The 20956-nt window shown below is 29.6% G+C and overlaps 2 protein-coding genes and 1 long non-coding RNA gene across 14 annotated transcripts in view; 2 read left to right on the top strand and 1 right to left on the bottom strand.

Annotated features, from left to right (window-relative positions):
- The first annotated feature begins 23 nt into the window (after window positions 1-23).
- On the top strand, window positions 24-1383 carry LOC132909799 (axonemal dynein light intermediate polypeptide 1). The gene is made up of 6 exons (XM_060964896.1): window positions 24-211; window positions 315-470; window positions 535-667; window positions 746-891; window positions 969-1166; window positions 1249-1383. Exons 1-6 carry the CDS (start codon window positions 119-121, stop codon window positions 1282-1284), a joined length of 762 nt encoding a protein of 253 aa, XP_060820879.1. The 5' UTR covers window positions 24-118; the 3' UTR covers window positions 1285-1383.
- LOC132909749 (protein lap4) overlaps window positions 1381-20956 on the bottom strand; it is a 53413-nt gene continuing 33837 nt past the window's right edge. For 2 of the 12 annotated variants that reach the window (XM_060964756.1, XM_060964762.1), the window contains 33 exons: window positions 20729-20807; window positions 20516-20605; window positions 20291-20411; window positions 19891-20183; window positions 19680-19813; window positions 19464-19575; window positions 19220-19386; window positions 18975-19135; window positions 18643-18753; window positions 18349-18570; window positions 17955-18200; window positions 17783-17867; window positions 17111-17275; window positions 16842-17017; window positions 16651-16785; window positions 16405-16560; window positions 16237-16317; window positions 15355-16155; window positions 14388-14495; window positions 14140-14319; window positions 13678-13707; window positions 13182-13340; window positions 12729-13109; window positions 12478-12633; window positions 8615-9058; window positions 8218-8329; window positions 8082-8138; window positions 7892-8009; window positions 6399-6504; window positions 6119-6232; window positions 5898-6026; window positions 5481-5681; window positions 1381-4501 (listed from right to left, as the gene is read on the bottom strand). In XM_060964756.1, coding sequence (XP_060820739.1) covers window positions 4232-4501; window positions 5481-5681; window positions 5898-6026; window positions 6119-6232; window positions 6399-6504; window positions 7892-8009; window positions 8082-8138; window positions 8218-8329; window positions 8615-9058; window positions 12478-12633; window positions 12729-13109; window positions 13182-13340; window positions 13678-13707; window positions 14140-14319; window positions 14388-14495; window positions 15355-16155; window positions 16237-16317; window positions 16405-16560; window positions 16651-16785; window positions 16842-17017; window positions 17111-17275; window positions 17783-17867; window positions 17955-18200; window positions 18349-18570; window positions 18643-18753; window positions 18975-19135; window positions 19220-19386; window positions 19464-19575; window positions 19680-19813; window positions 19891-20183; window positions 20291-20411; window positions 20516-20605; window positions 20729-20807 — 5900 coding nt within the window. In that variant the 3' untranslated portion in view covers window positions 1381-4231. Of the gene's footprint in view, window positions 4502-4787; window positions 4883-5480; window positions 5682-5897; window positions 6027-6118; window positions 6233-6398; window positions 6528-7891; window positions 8010-8081; window positions 8139-8217; window positions 8330-8614; window positions 9059-12477; window positions 12634-12728; window positions 13110-13181; window positions 13341-13677; window positions 13708-14139; window positions 14320-14387; window positions 14496-15354; window positions 16156-16236; window positions 16318-16404; window positions 16561-16650; window positions 16786-16841; window positions 17018-17110; window positions 17276-17782; window positions 17868-17954; window positions 18201-18348; window positions 18571-18642; window positions 18754-18974; window positions 19136-19219; window positions 19387-19463; window positions 19576-19679; window positions 19814-19890; window positions 20184-20290; window positions 20412-20515; window positions 20606-20728; window positions 20808-20956 lie in introns of those variants that run through there. The other 10 variants (XR_009658603.1, XM_060964760.1, XR_009658604.1 and 7 more) reach the window with 10 other exon arrangements.
- On the top strand, window positions 17531-18655 carry LOC132909820 (uncharacterized). The gene is made up of 3 exons (XR_009658614.1): window positions 17531-17748; window positions 17822-17859; window positions 17940-18655. It is a non-coding gene; the product is annotated as an uncharacterized LOC132909820 (long non-coding RNA).

The following is a 20956-nucleotide window of genomic DNA, read 5'->3' as shown; positions in this document are numbered from 1 at the left end:
TCAAACTCGCTTTATAGTGCAAATAAACAATTAAATATTTATAAATGCCTGTAAACGATTTCTTTCTTTGGAATATATTGATTATTAACCAATAAAGCCCGGATAAATCAGTAATATAATGGCAACGGCAATAAAAGATCGCACTATTCCTACTATGGATACTTTGGTTAAATACGATAATCCAGTCCTAGTTACAGTCCGTCCAGAAAAGGTATAATGTTCACTAATAAAACAAATACCATTTTTCTTACTATTATCAAACTAGTTATATCTATAATTTATTACAAATCATCCAACATTTCTTATTACAATAGGCACCTAAAGAACAAGCACCCAAAATCGGAGTAACAGTCTGTAAAGTTGAAACCACTATTCCTACGCTTGATACAAGACATGAAACTTCTGAAATTCTCAATAGAATTTTGCCACCTAAACAATGGGAAGAGGATGGTCAAGTTTGGACTCAAAAAGTATGGTATTTTTATGTTTTGATAAATAATGTACTACAATTTCTAATATGTTATTTCATATTAGATATCAAGTATACCAGCAACAAGACTAGATGTTATTAATTTACAAGAACATCTAGACATGAAATTGCAACAAAGACAAGCAAGAGAAACTGGCATTTGTCCAGTACGTAGAGAACTTTATACGCAATGTTTTGGTAAAAGTCTTTAATTGGACATTAATTTTAAGTATTATATTATTGAAATTATAATTGTTTAATAATACTGTTTAATAGATGAAATAATACGCCAGGTGACAATAAACTGTGCAGAACGTGGATTACTTTTACTTAGAATTCGAGACGAACTTAAGATGACATTAGCTGCATATCAAACTTTGTATCAAAGCAGTATTGCTTTTGGTATGCGTAAAGCTTTACAAGTATGTACTGCTTTTTTTTTTAATACACAAGAAAATATGCATTAAGAAATGTTATAACTTCAACATGATTTTTAAAGGCTGAACAAGGAAAAGAAGATTTAATTGCTGCTGCAGATGAGCTACAATTACAGAAGGCTGAATTAGAAAAAACAGTTATTGAATTAAAACAGAAATCTGAACAGGCTGAAAGAAGGGCGGCTGAACTACGGGAAGCTGAAGAAAAAAAGCACATGGAAGAAATACAATTTTTGAAAAAGACAAATCAGCAGCTGAAAGTAATATTTATATACAATTTTTATATGAATCCTAGACAACAAAATGTAAAAAGTTCATTAATTAGTATTATTTTTATTTCAGGCACAGTTAGAGGGAATTATTGCGCCAAAGAGATAAAATAAGCATAAATGATAATGCACGATAAAAGGAGATACATTATTTTTTATGAATACTTTCAATTCCATTTATTTTAATTTCGTAATAAGGCTAATATAAAAACGTTAAGATACTTTATTTATTTTCTTATTTCTTGAATTAATTTGCACTTATATATATCTTTCGTTTACAAATTTGTTGAACATTGTAAGACGTATAAATGTTGTTCAATAGAAAACATAGATAAATAAATACATTTTTAATTTGTCAACATATAGTAGTACCACAAATATTATGGTAATAGTTGTATGAAATGTTTTTTATCATATTGTATAAAATACATTTTTTTAACTTTATTATTTATATAAATTAGCAGCTTCAGTTTATTATTCAATATAACCAGATATACTGTATTATCAAAATATAAAATATACGTGATAGAATGTAATATTCCTTTTTATAATTAATTATTAAAGTAAAGACAAATATAAAGATTCCAAAAGTACATACAAATTATGCCTATTATTGGATTTAACGTCGATGTAAAGTACTTCTAAAATAGGAGTTTCCAACTGTAAGTTTATCATTTATAATTAAGAATAATACAAGTTCATAACATGATATGATTTGTCAATATGTTACAGTGTTAAAGAATGATGGGATTTTTAAAAAATTCATATTCTAATTAATTTAGTTATGAATTTAATTTCAGAGAACTGTTTTAATAAAATTATTATGCCAAAATATTTTGTACGATGTTTAACACTATAATTATTACAATGTTTTCTATATATTATGCTACTCGCAATATTATAAAAAGGTTTCAAATCCTATTTGAAAAGTATTTGCGCTTTAAACCGCTATAAAGATATAGAGTTAATGTTGGCACATTATAATTTTCATACAATTCCAGAAGATTATGCCAAGACCAATTATAATGCTGACAATAGGCATTAAATTATATATAACAGTTATATGGAAAAAAGATATTTTTCATATATTTTTTCTTTTACAATCTTATGAATAATTTAATAAATTGGTCCCGCTCCTTTAATCGCACTTTACACCGCAGTTAATAGTATACTTGTCTCAATTAATGTTTACTTATGCTACATATTTATTAATTTTATATGTATAATTTGCAAAGATCTTAATACTAATAATATGGTTTGTTTCACTGAAGAATGTATATGATCTATATAAAATGATATTTTTATATTTAAGATGAATCATCTTACTATTGCAAACATATGAAGAATACAAAAAGTTATATCTAAAACATAAATAGTAAAACTATTATGATTTTCAATTTTTTACCTGTGTATGTTGCAATTTCAACATAGGTAAGTATTTTGAACTATATGAGATTACAAATATTATTGGTTTATATTACCAGATAATATACCTACGAAGTATTTAACATTATCATAGAAGTTTTTATATAGAAATTATATTTTTTGTAATCTCACACATACATATTTATTAGAAGGTACTGTTATAGTCAGCGATAAAGAAACAGCATATATTTTATATATTCCATTTCTTCAATTGTAGTCGACATTTTATTCTTTTAATAAAGTTAAGATTTTAATCTTGCATCAAATCTTCGCCATTTTTACATCTATTTGTTACATATTGGCTATCTGTTTTTGTGTACTTTTGAATATGCGAGAACATTGTTTAATTATGAAATTATTGTGAAATAAAATATGTCAGCGATAAAATATAGCTATCGTTAGTATAAATAAATTAAAACAACAAAATTTTTAAAAGAACGAAATCATGAATATGTATAGTAATAATATATTTTAAACAATTAAAAACTTTAATACTTGGTATTCATTACACTTTAGTGGCAACTTTGACATTAGGATGGATAATAAATTTTAAATAAATTTCTTCCTAATGATGAATAATCAAAAACTATGTCGATATTTAACAATGAGATTAAATATATGTGCTTTTTAAAATGAATCTTAAAGTATATTAAAACAATTTTACATAACATATATATTAATATACTTATCACTAAAGGAAAATAAATAAAATACTTTACAAACCACAACAAATAGCTGTAGTTTACGTTATTTTTCATTTTTAAGCTAACTAATAACATATTTTACATATGTCTGAAAACCAATTGTTTATTACGATTTGATTAAAATCTTTTCATTTGTATATTGTTCGTTTCAGTGACCAAAAATACTGCTCCTGTGTTCCTATTTAAATTGAGGAATTGCTTATATTAAAATATATTATTTAAACTACGAAACAAAACAAAAATTGCAAAAAGGAATGTGTATCATTTTATATAGAACAACGAATATTGAATCACATGAATTTTTCGTATAAACCGATTTCAGTAAATATATTTCATAGGTTATATGATCATAGTACTGACTGTAAAAATACTACTTTAATATTATATTCTAATTTTTTCACCATCGAAATATTTTTTATCGGTATTACGCAGGAGTCAAATCTTATGAAACAAGTATAAAATACAAATTCTATGATGTATAAAGAAATAAGGAAATCGATTGCGCTAGTTACAATTACTATGTTGCACCAATCCAGATAAAAATATGACGCGATAATGCTAATCACACATGCATTATTTCATTATGTTAATATCAGAAACATAGCACGATCTATGAAAGAAATAAACATAATTCTGAATATACCTAATCAGTTACGTTAAATAGTGAATATGAAATTATATTTTATGTATTATGTATATATATGTGTGCTTCAAAAAAAAGCAGCGCGTAATGAGGAATCTTTTAAATATTATATGCACCAATATAGTAAAGATTTGAATTCTGAAATGCATAAAGTAGATTGATGTAATGCAAAGTATGCATTATTAGAACACACTTTCACAATGATATAATAAAAAAAAGAAAATACTTCACAATCGTTCTTCCATATGTCTTTCTTCATTTTGCACCAACATTTTTATCTGAGGTCAATGGCGACCTTTTTTCGAACGTTTTCGTTTCTTTTTCTTTGAAACAAGAATAGTGTTTGCACTTATTTTAGGAGCGGCATCTTCAGTGGCACTTGTAGGTATAATTGTTTCAGTTTTTTCTTGCATGGTATTCACATTAGAAGACTGTTCAGTAATTTCTTCACTTTCGCTTTCAGCGTCGCTTGCTCCTGTTCCGATAATACTTTCTACTTCATCTTCTGCATTACTTAGTTCCAATGATATAATTTTTTCTCGTAGAGTTTCAACCTAATTACATAAATATATACATTCCAAATGCTGAAGTAGACCAGAGAAATTTCTGCATTGATACGTGTAATTATTAATTTAATTACGATAAACGTACGACATATAACGTACGACAAAAAAAAAATATATATTATAGAATCGAATGAAACTTATAACATTTTTACAGTAGTAGTACTTGATATATAGCAATACCACCAAAATAATTATAGTAAAATATTATTTGAAAAGAAAATACCTTTATACATGCTTAAGTAAGTAGTGGATAAGAAAGATCAATAGTAGCATTACCAATAGTACGAGAAGAGTTTGTTAGTGATCAGTAGAAATGAAATCAATTGCTCAAGGTGGTGCAGGTTGCACTTCCATGGTCAGTGCTGGATTCTTGGAACAACAAATACAACCATTGAACTAGTATTTCCATTGGGTTTTTGTGCATTAAAGCAAAATATTTTTTAAAGCAGCATGCATATACACACACATGATTATTCTAAAACTATAAATATATGAGCACACACACACAAATAAAACACAGTACACAAGCAACACATATTCTCTCTTTCTCTCTAAAAAAATACTACTTTATTTCCCTTTTCCCTTCAAACTTTTGTGAATATCACCTTTTCCTAATTATGTTAATTGGAGCATTAATATAGTGCCCCAACAAATCATGATTTTGCCATATCTTAATTTGATTTTTGAACTTCTTTTTATTATGTCATTGCTTGTACTAAAACTTCGAATTGTAATTATATTACACACCATAGTAATTTTCCAATAATTTTAACTAGTTACAGTATAAGTTTCCATAACAATATTATATTGGTATTTTTTCATTCATTAATTAAATGCCAATGCCATATTGAAGTTCCAGTACAACAGTTAAAAAATTGAACTTCACTTAAAACACGTCTCGAATCAATGATGTGAACAGACAATATTCGGTGCTTAAATTTTGTGCAAACTCTAGAATTTATAATACCTGTCGCTCAATGAGCTTCTCGACGTATTCGACTGTACGGACACGCCGTTCACCCGTCACCTCATCCACGTATTCCTCGGTACGTCGAGTGACCTTCTCGTCCACTACTTTCTCGGATTCGCGTATCTCTTTAGGGGGACCCACCTTGCTGCGTACAGCAAGTTTGGGAAAATCTGCACTAGACGGCCGTAACGTAGTGAACTATGATAGTAAGACAGACAAAGGGGGTACCACTGTAGTTAACATAACATTGTAAATGTACGAACACTAAGTTAGAACTACTGGCGAGCAAAGAAGTAATTAGTAGTACAATAAAAAAATGCTGGTTAATCTGTTTTAAACACATCGTTAGATTATGTTTATTGTTTTAGTTTGCTGGTGGTATGACTAGAGCAAAGGTATATTACAAATGCTTACATCGGCTGTCTTTTCTGTCTCAGGAACAGCAGTAACAGCATCTGTAGAATCCTGTGTAGGATCTGCCTTATTTGTAGTATCCATCATTTCACTCATTTTCTTAATTACCATCTGTGCTTGAATAGCATCCTGAATATAACCATTTAATATGCGAATAAATGTAAATACTATTTAATATATGAATTTTTCAGATGTGAAAAAGAGCATTATAAGATAATTACCTGTTCCAGAGATTTTAAACGTGCTTGTCTCCATGCTGCACGCTTCTCTGCTCTTAGTGCTCTTTGTTCAGCAGGACTCAAATGACTTTCTTCATCTTCATCAGAAATTATACCCTATGCAATAAAAAATTGAATAAGAAACATAAATATTATATTCGTATTAAGTCATTTTAAACATAAGTGTCTCAACAAAATTATTTAAAATACAGAACAATTTGGAATATTTAATTATGATAAATGAGAAATTTAAATGGTTAAAAATATATTTAAAAAGTAATACCTCCTGTATCAGTCTCTCTTTCAAGCGACGTTCTGCTTTTGCTGTCCTTACACTGCTTGGAAGATTCTGCAGAAGGGGGATCGAACTTCGCGAACTCAGTCGGCTACTGCAAGGTAACGAGCATGCACACTGACAAATCATATACATGTGCCACAGTTTTAATGTTTATTCATTAAAAGAAGAAGTACAAAAGCAACGTTCAATACAAAGGCTAAAAAAATATTGTACGACTTATATACAAACGAGATAACAATACAAAAAAATTAGACTACACCACACATCAACTATAAATCTATGAATAATGTGATTGGATCGGTGCTAATAGATTCCAAAGAATAATTATTTTTATATTATGTATTTAAAAGGTGATAAGACATTCACATAAATGAAAATGGAAGCAAATATTAACATTAAATAAATAATAATAATTCTTTGGAATCTTTGAAGTGCGCTTGCAATGCGTGTGAAGAAAATGTATTAAAGCGTGAAGTTTTTGTGAAAATTATATTCCGATGTACATAATTTTTATAAACTTATGATTTGATCTTATTGAAGAATGGAACATGTAATTATAATGTGCAGTAAATGCCTGTGTAAGCACAACCACAACCTGAACTGCAATGTACAATGTGAATGTGAATTTCATAAGCCTATGTACAAATACACGTTATTTTATAAAAAAAAGCAGTCGCTAATTCCTAGCAAAGTCATTTATACGATAATTATAATGAGCATGCACACTTTATGATGAAGTAACAACTACAACAAAAAGCATTGATATAAATTATATATACATATAATATTTATCGCAGATATAAAAATACTGATATATACACGATATCCAGTCATTTTATATGAAATGTCGGAGTACTTTTTAAACTACAACTTTACTATAAAAATACAATTTTACTAAATATATAAAGAATATCTATTTAAACTAACAATTAATACTCGTAAAACATTTGGTAATTATATAAACACAATCATTTTTCAATTGAAAGATAATTGCCTGTCTTGTACAATACACGTATAATAGACAGATATGTTTAGCATCTTACAACTGAAAGATAATTACATTATTTCATAGTTTCATATACAGAACACGTACTACAATGGAAAAAATGCTATAATACTCATTTATGTAAAGTAAATTAATTCTGTTCTCTTGTTCTTTTTAATACATTACTACAATATTTTGTATGGGCATTGTTTAAGAAGTTATATTGTTGCAAAAAAATTCTATGGCTGAGTAAAATTTGTTGAAATGAGATTGTATTATTATATTATTAGATATTATTTTTTAGAGCTGTAAAAATTTCAAAACATCAATTTTATAGCCATCATATTTTTTAGCATTAAGCAGTATATTCTCTTTTATTTTTCTTGTTGTAATATGCAGACACAAAGAAGTGGAAACAAGAAAGAAATAATAAGGTAAAAAAGTTTTAATAATCACACGTTCAAATGCGTAGAATGAGTACAACTTGGCTTACTTAGGTCGCCGGTTATCCTGATCTTCTAATGTTTCCTCTAAATCTTCCAAGCCTTCGTTTTCATCGAGTTGAGCCCATGATTTTAATTCATCCCGCGTTAGAGTAGCTATCTTTTTTTCTGAAAATGCACAATAATATTTGTTAATTGTACGAATTAAGAATTTAATAATATAATTAACGAATACTGTACCTTCTTCTTGTTTCATTTTTTCAACTTCATCTTGACTTAGAAAACTGAATACTTTTTCTAGAAAAATGATAATGAATACAAAAATAATATGTCGTATTTAAAATTTGTTTATATAAATATATAAAATAATATCTACCTGGCTTAGGGGAAGGTTTCAAATGTTCCTCCATGGCACTTTCAAACAATTTCTTTTTATCACTAACTGACATCTTCACTAAAGGTGGTGTTGGTGATGGTGTTGGTGAAAGCTGTATTTTAAAATAACACATTAATATTTAATAAAAATAATTCTTATAAAAATATAAATTTTAATCTATCTTTTTTATAACAATTCCACTTTCAATATGCACATTTGAATCTACTACATGCATTTGATTTGTATTTAAATAATACCAAATAATTTTGTTAACACGGGTGTTATAATTCTTATGCAATAAAATTCTGCGATTTAAACGCTCCAACATTCTTGGTAAAGAATAAGTAAAGATAGTGCATTAGTGCTAGATTTTTTAAACATGCTTCTTAAAACCCACCTCAACCTGATTACTCCCACCAACAGAGCGTGCGTTCTGTCGTTTATCAAAAGGGACTGAAGTGCTATAATCTCCCATGGATGGAGGAGCAGTCAAAGGTGTAGGAGGAAGTTTGGAACGAGATGAGTACTGAGTAGTTTGGATAGGATTTTGATAGGTTTTCTTATAAGAAGTAATTTGAGGATCAGAAATATATCTATTATCATGCAAAGATGAAGGATATTCATTTGTTGAAGTTGGATAATTAATTGGTTCTTTTCTAGAACTGGGAGGAAGATCAGCAAATGTAATACTACGTTTCGGTATGGAACTTTTTTTCTTTGGAGAGGGCAAGCTTTGGACAGCAGTAGTGCGATCAAAATTCATTGATGAAGTAAGAGTAGAGACCGGAGATTGGGGCGATGGATTGTCCACTGATGTTCCATCTCTCTCTTTGCTCAGTGACTGAGTAAATAACATGAAGATTTGTATTAGTAAAGTTAAAATAAATTTCTACTGGAATATATGCAGTAAAAATGCAAAATTATTAGTTAGGCACTATGTAAATATACAACTATATATAACAGATTAACAAAATAATTTCTGACAACTAATTGATTAACAAGAAATAAAAATGTGTAATATTTATGTCATAATATAAGAAATCATCAAATAAGAAAACATTTCTCATTTCGGCATCCTTTGAGTTTAATAAACTTACTTTTTATAAAATTTGTAACTATACTTCAAAAAACAGATTTATTTCCAATACTACATCTCATACAAAATCTATATTAGAATTAAAAAGGAATCAGTTTTGAACTTATTCATTCAATATTTTTCTTCTTTTACCATCTATACATTCAATATTATATCAATTGTACTATTATTGCAACAATTAATGCAGCTTTGCGCATAATTTTTATTTGTATACCCTTCCAATGATTTTAAGTATATTAAAATCGATTTTATAAAGTTACCTCATATTTGTACCCTCTATCCATCACCTTTTCATATATATCAATGCACCATAAGATATTCTGAAATGTCATAACTAGGTAACTTTTATCCCAAATTATAATTCAATAACAGGAACTGTGATCTTTGCGTTACTAAATATGAACATGAAAAATGTATTCTCTTGTAGTTAATAGTGCTAATGGGATAAAATGCAATTCACTTTCAGAAAAACCTGTCGCATTGATACATTTGAATAAAGCATTGCATGTATTTCATTTTTATGTCGGTCAACTGGAACTTCAACATTAACATATATATATAATTCTTTTTTTATAATTAGATAAATACTATCTTATCTTTATACTTTGTAATAATATATAAACATCTGGTCCATTAGATTTATATCAACATATAACATTTATAGAACATTCGTAGAATACAGTACATTGATTTATATTTTAATAATGATATGAGTTTACTGTAGAAGTAACCATTCAAGAGTGCTGGCATTTATAACTTACAAAAAAATGTTAGATGCACAAATACCTTATCAAATAATATTTTATGTCTCAATAGACATTGTATTTCACTTTTGTTTCTTTTACTTTAACTGTACATTATATAGTAATATAAATGATTAAAACTTGATATTTTTTGGGTAAACTCCTTATTTAGTGATACACGCATTGATTATTATCTTTGTTTTCAATGATATACAGCTTTAAATGAATGAAACATGAAATGAATTGTGAATTACAACATAAAAGCTATCCTCTACGATATAATAATGTTTACATTTCTGGAAGTAGTAAAATATTCTAGCTTAAAATAAAAAAGACAGTTCTAGTATATTTTCTACACAGTATACCAAAATATTTGTAAAAATATCAATAAAATTAACTACTGATTTTTTCTTAACACTATATAAATAGAGAATACTAAACAAATAAGATTATTAAAAACAATAAATCAAAAGTACTCTAAATATAATAATTTGGAAGTTATTATTTTTTAGATAAGAATATAGACTTTTACTTTTTCAGTCATCAAGTCATGTATCACAAAGGAAAAGGTCAATAATGCCTGTTTTCAGTGAGATGTAAGTTTCAAGTATATTATTATAAAAATTTATAGAAACATAATATACTTGTTACTTGCCGCTCATGTTGGAACAAGAATCATTTGCTGTCTTATATCTTTTCTTACTTTCAGTAATTCTTGATTCAGTACCCAGAAGTTGATCTAATTTCTTTAAGCTTAATGAATTGCAGTAGTCGTCCAACATACGTTTCCAATCTTTCAAAATAGATTGTGAAATAAGTTTAAGAATCAATGTACAAATATCGCTAAAAAATATTCGGTAAATACGTGGGAAGTTCTTGTCGTCTATGACATCTGTCTACCTATCACAGAAGTATCTTTTCATGTTCATCTTTCAACCGATATTCATGAACGAAGGAGTGATGAATATATACACAAGAGTCTGTAGTTAAAGACAATATCACATTTTCGTGATGATTAAAATCTTGACCCCATTCTTGGACCAAAACAAGAAACCAATCACAGAGAATCAACCTAGCCAGTCAGCATATTCGCAATAATTACACTTAATATTATAATGGCAGTATCAGTAACAAACGGAGTAACGATAGTTAAATTGTACAATAGTGATACTCATGAAACGCAATAAACACTATGATTATGCGAGTTAACGACATGAATTCCTTAGAATAATTTTATTATGGCACAGTCCCGCGGATTCAGAGGTATGGACGTAGACACAGGGAAAATGAGTAGAGGGTCGAACGACTCACTCCTGTTAGAGGGCAGCCAAAGTAGCGCTATCACCTTCCACTGTCTGCAAACATGTGAAACATCTCTTGTTTTGCCGCTCAGGAGAGCATGCGACGCTAAGAACACTGACAAATGTACATTTCATGCGTCATATATTAAAAATAAGTAATGAGACTTATGATGAGTATATGAGTACTGACAAATAATAAAATTATTTGATATCAAATTGAGAAATTCATATAAACTTATGTAAAATGTATAATCATTCGAAGGGCAACAAAAATTAAAAAGTTAATATTGTTTCCTCTTTACAGATAAATAAAAATTAGTAATTTGTTATTAGATTATGGCTTCTTATTCTTTACACAAGGTGTGCAGAAATAAACATATAGGTCTATAGTATTTAATAAGAAGAAATAAAGTATATTTATGTAAAAACGAACGTCCATGCTTATGCTACCATATAAGAATGTACACAAGGGGAAGAGCAACGTTTTTTCTTTAATACCACATTGTACCATAATAATATTTCTTGATCAAAAGTTATTTATTTTTTTAACTCCTCTCTAATATTTTTTAATTTGTAAATTGAAATTTTCAAACGTCTCTCCTTTTGTTCCAGTGCCATTAATAAAATGTAGAATATTTTTGTTAATAAATCACATGTATAGTATATGCACCCGTGAGCATATGTACGTATACGTACATATAATATGAGCAAATAAATAAATAGTGCTCAATAAAAACGTGAGTTATTAAAGTCATGCATCTTGTGTAAACGAAACGTAAAACCAAAAGTAGCAATTTTTTAATTATTTATAAAAGAAGAATATAAATAAATAAAGAGGTAATAGCTATGTAAAAATAAGCATCCATTTATGCAAGAACCACCATTATTTATAAATATGCATTGAATATTTAAAATGATTATAAGGTTGAATAAAAAATTAAATAATATAATTTCACAAAAGAATTCTTAAATATTCAAATACTATAAGCTATTATTATTGTTATATACCAATAAAAGCGAACTACTGCTTGCAAGTTAATTTATATTTATAGAAACATGCAGATATAGTAATATTTCAAGTTAAAATTTTTATTATTTTAATATCATGAAAGATACTTACATTTGTATTTTGAGGTGCTAAAGTGTGTTTGCTCATCACAATAGTGGTTGTTTTGAGATCTTTTGTACCACCAGGTGACTTTGGTGGTACAACCATATCAACCGGACTACTTGATTTGCTTACTAATGATTCAGCTGCTCTTACTACATCTAATACCTGTTCAATTTGAAAATATTTAACTTTAAAGTTAATATCACATTGATTAATCAAAATTGCTTATATTGTTTAATTTCTTTAATACTAGGTCTTACTTTTTCAGGGGTAGATTTTTCTCTATGTTCAAGCAAAGCACGTTCTCTTTCTTCTTGTTCCCATGCTACAAGCTCAGCTTTCATTTCTTGCTCTTGTCTGAGAGTTGCTGCTTCTTCATCATCGCGATCCAAACTAGATATACTTTGCGATAATGATTTAGTACCCTCTGCTGCAGGATCCTTCAATTCCTTGGATGTCCTAGATTCTTTAGAGTCTCTACCATCGGATAATGGCAATACTGGTTCAATTTCACTTTTATCATATCCTTTACAAACTACTAACGTAATTGTGTTTCCTGAACACCGTAATATATTTACTGCTTCTTGATGAGTTGCACCTAACAGCGACGTCCCATTGACTTCTAGTAGTCTCATTCCAACCTAATATTAAAAACATAGTATAAAAAATTATTACATAAAACTTTTATTCTTATAATGAGCATTAAATTTTACCTTCAGTCTTCCATCTCTTTTAGCTGCACCACCTGAATTGATTTTGGATATAAACACCCCTTCATCTGTATGATCAAGGGGATTTCCTTTTTGTCCTCGAAGTCCTCCTTTAATATGCATGCCCAATTTTTCGCCTGGTTCTTTTGTAATAACCAATTCCTAAAATATCACATTATTTTTAAATATACTTTTACCATCTTTTACATATTGCTTTGCTTACTTTTTACAAAATATTTCCTAATTTTATTTTCAATGTAATATACTTATATAAAAATTATGAATACATGATGTATGATTGTTATATTACATAATTCTTTTAATTTACCATAAAGCATATAAAGCAAGTAAAAAAAGTTTTAAATTCTATATAATCTCAGCCTAGGCAGAAAAGCAATTGCTCGTGATTCAGTGTTGAGCTTACTTGCAGCCTTAACAGAGGGCGAAGCGTGGTATCAAAAAATAAAAAAATAACAGGTCAAATTAATTGAGTACTTACTGTCACAGGGATGTACTCTATTTCGACCAGCTTGTAGGACAAATTATAAATAACAGCATTAGGAAATGCCACAACAAAACAGTTATAAGTTAAGCACTTGAGTGCCATTGTTTGCAAATGATAAGCATTTCACTGGTGAACATAATGCATTAAGTATCAATGAATGAACTGATTCTATTCTATTATTTATTTAACTGGCGATACTATTTCATGTATATATTTAAATATTCTAAATGTATGCGCGTTTACGAATTTTGACTAGTGTTGACCCCAAACTTCAATATTAAAATATTGTAAGTTCTGAGAATTAAGCGTGATAACATTAATTGTGAATTTGTGATTTATAGTTACATTTTCATAAGCGTGTTTTATTGAAAAAGCTATTTTGTAATTAAGAAGCAAACCCTCTATATATGTGCAATAACTAGCAAGCAGATAGTAATTAAATTATAAATAGCTTACTTGATAATTTTCTGGTAGTGGATCATGTTGGACAGTAAGCACTATTTGATCGCCTGGTCGCAAAAGTTCCATCACAGCCTCTTGATGAGTAGCTTTTGTTACATCAGTACCATTTACCTTTAGTATCCTATCACCCATTCTCAATTTACCAGATTTTGCAGCTATACCACCAGGCACAACCTAATATTAGCACAACAAATGTATATTATACAAATTCTAAATATTAAGAAAGATATCAGAAAACTTACATGAGATATAAAAATTCCTGGCTCTTTTGCACCAAATGGAGTACACGAATGATCTGTACCGCCAATAATACTGAATCCTAGGGATCCTTCTTTTACAAGAATTACGTCCTAAAAATTAATATTTAATCATTAAAACATCGAATATATAGAATCTTTATTTCGTTTAAATTACACATGTTAATTATTTTAAAAATATAATGCCCTGGATATTAAAGAATGAAAGATGGAATTTCATAATAGTGGAGGATGCATATAATTTGGTATTTGATGAAAGAATATATGTTTAGCTTATACTACTTACCTATTTCCATGCCAGAGAATAAGCACCCGAGGTATAAAATAATATAACATTTCATACAACCAATTCCTACCAAATACTTTAATGTATGGTTTGATAATGCACACACAGAGAAATTATATTTACTGAATCAAACCAATAACGATCAATTTCAAATACATAGACATGCAATGAAATATAACTTGTCATAGAAATAAAACGTACATATGCATAAATAGTCCGTAACAATGTTTAAATTGCCCGTTTTTAAATAACGAATGATGTTATAATTTATTTCTTAATTAAACATGCATGAGAGGAAGAAAACCACTTGACCACCATTTTTCAAATTGTAATTATTACGAAGTTAATTAATTGATTGCATTGGAATATGTTTACATTTAGTAGGACTGCGATTATCATCCTAGCATGGAAATAAGTTAATACATTACAAATACTAAATACTTAATTTTTACCTAAAATATTTAAAAAGTGCAAACTATTCCAGTACCGAAGAAAAAATAATTATAATTGTAATATTTAAAAATTATAAAATAAATTTTCTAAACTTCCTTTTCGTCATGGTTCTTGTTAATTGAAAAGATAAACAATATATTTTTAGCAATTTTTATAACTTTTTTCGAAATGTATGTGCAACATAATCCATGCATCTAGCTACCAAGCACATACCTCAATAATTACTGGTGGTACCAATTGATTTTCAGTCACCCTAGTTACGACGGTCTCGGTGAGAGTGCTCTTTGTGATGGTCTCAGTAACTTTACCAAGTGTGGTAGGAGCCGGAGGAAAATTGACGTCTCCAGGTAGATTATCAGGCTGCTTTATTGTCACTGTCACGATAGGGCCTTGATGGGAATCTGGTGATGGTGAGGAAGTAGGGGGACGAAGGAAATGAGCAGGTATCATGGCCTGAAATTCTTCGTTGGTGATAGGCTTCGGTACCTGTATGTCTTCCTGGGGTGAGGTTGACCTAGGTTCTGTAGAAGATGTGGGCGTTGAGCTTGTAGTTGTCGTGGGTGTAATTGTAGGTTGCGAAATGCTATGCCTGGGGGCAGGTTGTGGATGTGGTTGGCTATTTGTCGGACTTGGTGATATCGAAGAAACGTTCTTAATATTTCCTGATTCTGTAACACCATTCATTTTCGGTAGCTCAGTAGTTTCAATTTTCATAGGCGGAGGCGTTTTCGAAGTAGGACTTGGCGATAGAGTCCTATCAGCATCGATAGAACGTCGATATCCGGTGTAACCCGGTCTATTTGCTATATAACTATTGGCGTTATATAATCCTGTATATGGTCTAGGTGCACCGATCACTCGTGGTGACTTTTCTGAAGGTGTTACAACTGTGGCTGCATTTGCTTGCGAAAGTGGAATTTCACGTTCGACCACTAATCGAACGAATCTTTCCAAACCTGTTAATAAAGCAACTGCTTGCTCATGTTTGGCTCCTCTCATTTCAACTCCATTAATCTATAAAATAATTCCATTATGTGAAAGATAAACAATTATAATTGTATTAAATAATATTTTGTGTAATAATATTACACTTACAGATATTACTTTGTCTCCAACTAATAATTTGCCATCTTTTTGTGCCACACCACCATCGGTTATTCTTGAAATATATATCGCCTAAACATTATATATTTGAAAAAAGTTGCTAAGCATAATTAACGAAAGAAATGAACATAAAATATTTTCATAAATTAAAACTCTTACATCGCTATTGTCTTTGAATGGTGGAGAACCCTCTCCACCGGCAATACTAAATCCAAGTCCATTTTGGTCCCGTATTAATGTCGTGTGAACAAGAACAGATACCATTGGTTCATTGCCCGCCTTTGTTGATGATATAGGTTCAGGGATTTTCTTAGACTTATTGAAATAGAAATTTGTTGATCTTTAAATTTTGCACTTTAGTTCAAATTATATATATTGCATCTAATAAATCTAAAAAATATATACCTTAATAGCATCATGAGGTAAAGCATCACCATTTTCTAAATTATGCGGTAAACCTGTAGATGAAACATGAGACGTCGCACTTGGAGCTCTACTGGTACTTAAACTAGAGCACGCTGAGTCTTTTCTCGACGATACCTGTTAAATATAATGTTAATAACAGCATAAATGATTTGCGTTTCATAAAATAGTACCTGTTCATATGGTGGCACTATCCTCGTAACTTCTCTTTGAACCACTAATACAAGGACACGTCCACAAGCTTTCAAAACTTCTACAGCATCATAATGACCTACGTTTACTACTGAAACACCATTTACAGACAATACTTTATCCTCCACTTTTAAACCTGCTAAGTCTGCAGGTCCACCTATAAAGGAAAATATAATGACCATATCGTGAAACTTTATAATTGACATATTCTACAACTGAAAACAAATAGGTTTTTTATCTCGATGTTTACCTTCTGTGACTCTGGAAATAAAAATGCCTTCATCGTCACCCTTAAAAGGGGTTGAACCAATTCCACCAGCTATTGATAAACCAAGACCACCTGTCGTTCTTTCGATATGAATTTCGTATTGTTCCTCTCGCACTTCTATCGTCGGCTCAGCATCAGAAATCGCACCTACACAATAAGTTTCATTGGCGTTACTACTTAATTATGTAATCGGATCACGTTTTACTAACTTTTACCCTTTCTTTTTTTTCTTACAAAACATCTATATTTCTTTGGCATTTTTAACTATATTTTTTATTCACAATATAGAATGCTGATGAAATTTTTAATTGAATATTTTCACTTCGCAATTTTTTTCTACGCGTGTACGCTTTCTGCATCGAGTTTAATAAATAACTGGAGTATGATAACGGATAAGTGATAAGATAGCAGAAGCAGAAAGGAATATCTTATCATGGACTATTTAATGTCAGTGATTACGAAGCAATGATGCTAGGAAGTTTAGGAAGATTCGTTATTTAATTCAGTTTACGCGGAAAAGATATGTTACCTTTTGAAGTATTTTATTCTATACGTGGTATATGAATTATAATTTAATTTAAATTTGATAAATTTAAAGGTGATATAAAGGAATGCAACAGGTAAAAGGTGATATACTAATCGTAATTGTTTTACCTTGACTTTGAGCGTCAAAATTTTCTGTGGGTTCAGCAGGTGCTGACGTGGATGTGGAGATTTCGTCATTTTTCTTCGTAAGTGCCTACCACATATTAAAAACTGTATAAAATTCATCTTAATTATTTAAGTAGCTTTAAACATGTTGTTTTTTTAGGTAGATAATAATTACCTGTGCAATAATGGAAGCTACTTTTTCTTTATCTATTGCTGTGTGGATTCGTTTATTTTTCAAGTGATGTGGAGTATCTCTACGATGGAGTCTATTTGGTCTATTTGAATCACCACTACCATCATAATCAGTACTTTCTATGATAGAAAATTCGACATGTCTTTGTGTTTCTTCAGTTTCAGATTCTTCCTCGTCTTTGTCATTTATATCTTTTGATTCAGATATTGAACCTTCAGTCCTCACATCCTAAAAAAAATAATTTTTGCAATTTACAAATCAGTAACAAACAAGTAAATAAATAAATAAATAAATAAATATAAATAAATAAATAAATAAATATAAATAAATAAATAAATAAGTAAATAAATAAACTAGCATTAACACAAATATTTACAGTATTAGATTCTGTGATATATTGATTAGAAACTATCTCTGGTTCATTGCTGGACTGAAAATCTGCATTATCAGCTGCTATTCCAGGTATGGTTTCTTTTTGTGCATTTTCTATAGATTCAGGTTGTAACGATTCTTGCTCTATAGTCTCTGTAGTCAAATCGTTGGACTTTGTCGAAATATCAGTCTCAGTTTTATCCAAACCAAATGTTTGAGAAACATCCTGAAAGATATTATTAACAACTGTTACAAAAAGGTTGTATATGATATCTCGAAAAATGAAATTAATAATTACCTGCTCATCTGTAGATGCTGATCGACTGTCATTTTTTCCTTTACTAAATAATTTATGAGCTTTTGCTTTTAATTCTTTTGGATGAGGGGTATTTTGTCGTACGAATGGTGTCTGAAATAAGTGCAAACGTTGTATTTACGTAATAAAAAAAAAAAAAAGGTGAATGGTTAGAAAAAAAATAGGCTTTTGTTTCATTTTTTGTTATAATTTTAATACAGTGAGTCGTAAGAATAATAACGTTTCCAACACATTAAATACCTCGAAAATATTCTGAACCTAGATATAGCAAACCTAAAAAGTCTAGAAGATTTCCTCATATGTAACGTGCTCACCTCCTTATCAGTTTCCGGAGGTTCATCCGTAAATTTCACGGAATGCGTTCGCGACGCTTCTTTTTCTTGCCAGCCTTCATCATCGCTACTACCAAGCTCACGTATTTCGCCATCTTGAATAACATTTCTCATACCACCAAGCATACCAATTCTTCCCGAATCTAAATCACAAATCATGCAACATATAATCCATAAAGTATAATTAAATGTACCAAAATATACTTTCATAAAATAGATCTACTAACCATCTGGATGGATTTCCAATTGTGGCAAAAGAAAACAAATTAATACTTCTTGCCCTGTTTCCTCATCAACGTCTGTCTGAAAAGTAAGCATTGGTTGTGCTTGATTCTTACTTAACCATACTGCCTTTAAGTTCAAATTGATCAAGGAATATGGCAAGTACTGTAATCTGAAAAACGAATATCATTACTAAATATCGTTAACAAAACATGAAGAAATTTCGATATTTAAGATTATATTATATACCTATTGCCTGAGACATCCAACACATGAAGAGCTGTACATTGTCCAACTTCGATAGGAAGATACTGCAGTTTATTATCTCTTAAAGACAGTACACCCAATTGTTTTAAATTTCCTATCGAAAAATAATAACATTCGGTAAAAAATTATTTTTAATGTTATAAAGTAATATAAATAAATATTAACATAAATTGAAGTTCTAAACGACACTTTTCTTACCGATTTCCGTAGGAAGCGACTGCAAACTATTTCTATCTACATTTAAATTGTTTAGATTATGAAGTTTTCCTATAGTTACAGGCAGTTCAAGAAGAAAATTTTCCGTAAGAATTAATTCTTGTAAGTTCTCACACCTACAAGAGTAAATATCAGTTTTTGTTATCAAGTTCTATGGTATCAAGATCTTTATAGGAGAAAAAATTAATCTCACCTGCCTATATTTGAATTTAGAGTAGAAAGTCTATTTTGATCGACTTTGAGTATAGTAAGTTTCTGTAATTCTCCAAGACCATCAGGCAACTTTTCAATAACATTTTGCGATAAATGCAAATCTGTTAAAGATTCTAAACCTCCTATTTCTTCTGGAAGATCTTCCAGACGGTTTTCAGATACGTCCAGGCATGCTAACGTTTTCAATTCTCCGATTTCCGGTGGTAAATGTTGCAACTGATTATGATCCAACCATAATTCTTGTAATGCTGGTAATTTTCCTATATGTGCAGGCTAAAATAAAAGTCCCAAATTTATAATAGATATTATGTTAATAGACAACAAATATTCTATTTTGTCCATAATTTCCTTTACAATGATTAATTCAATATCTATCTTACTAAAACTTCAATGTCATTGTCACCAAGATCCAGCCGCTCCAATTTATAAAGTTGGGAAAGCGATTCCGGCAAGGATTTGAGCAAATTTTCCCTCAACTCCAATGACTGCAACGCCTCCAAGCTGAGAACAATCGATGCACAAACTTGTTAGTACTAGGCACGATGTAATTCAATTAAATCATTCTAAGTTTGAATGCAATTAAAGCGAGTTCTTGTTGCTATTACCTTCCGAAATCAGGCGGTAGATTCGTAAGGGACATATCATTGAGGCCCAAAACAGTTAAGTTTCTTAATTGCACGAACCCTGCTGGAAGTCTGCAATGACAAATTTGATCCTTCTTGAATTTTGAGAATAAATGTTTTTAACAACTTTTAAAATGAAATATAAACAGCTGTGTTTCACACGAAAAGAGATAAATATTAGACAAATTTATTGACCTTGGAATTGGATTACTGCTGAAATCCGCCACCTGAAGTGCCCGTAAATTCTTGATGTTCTCAGGAATGTCTGGTATATCTAGAATAAGAAAGAACACTAAATAATACTTATGTTTTACATCCGATTTGAAAAAAATTATTAAAAATCTGTATATCTGGAACACATTATTATAAAAATTCTTTTTTTTTTTGTTGCATGAATAGAAAATACCAAGATGGCCTAAATAT

Source organism: Bombus pascuorum, chromosome 8 (assembly GCF_905332965.1).
Source record: "Bombus pascuorum chromosome 8, iyBomPasc1.1, whole genome shotgun sequence".
NCBI lineage: Eukaryota > Metazoa > Arthropoda > Insecta > Hymenoptera > Apidae > Bombus > Bombus pascuorum.
Note: the sequence above shows the minus strand (reverse complement) of the source record. Positions and strands in the feature narration are given on the sequence as shown.

Excerpts from the sequence above, each read along its gene's own strand:
- LOC132909799 (XM_060964896.1), top strand. The coding sequence starts at position 119 with ATGGCAACGGCAATAAAAGATCGCACTATTCCTACTATGGATACTTTG. Across the intron at positions 471-534 it reads GTCAAGTTTGGACTCAAAAA|ATATCAAGTATACCAGCAAC; the intron begins GTATGGTATTTT and ends ATTTCATATTAG. Across the intron at positions 892-968 it reads GTATGCGTAAAGCTTTACAA|GCTGAACAAGGAAAAGAAGA; the intron begins GTATGTACTGCT and ends TGATTTTTAAAG.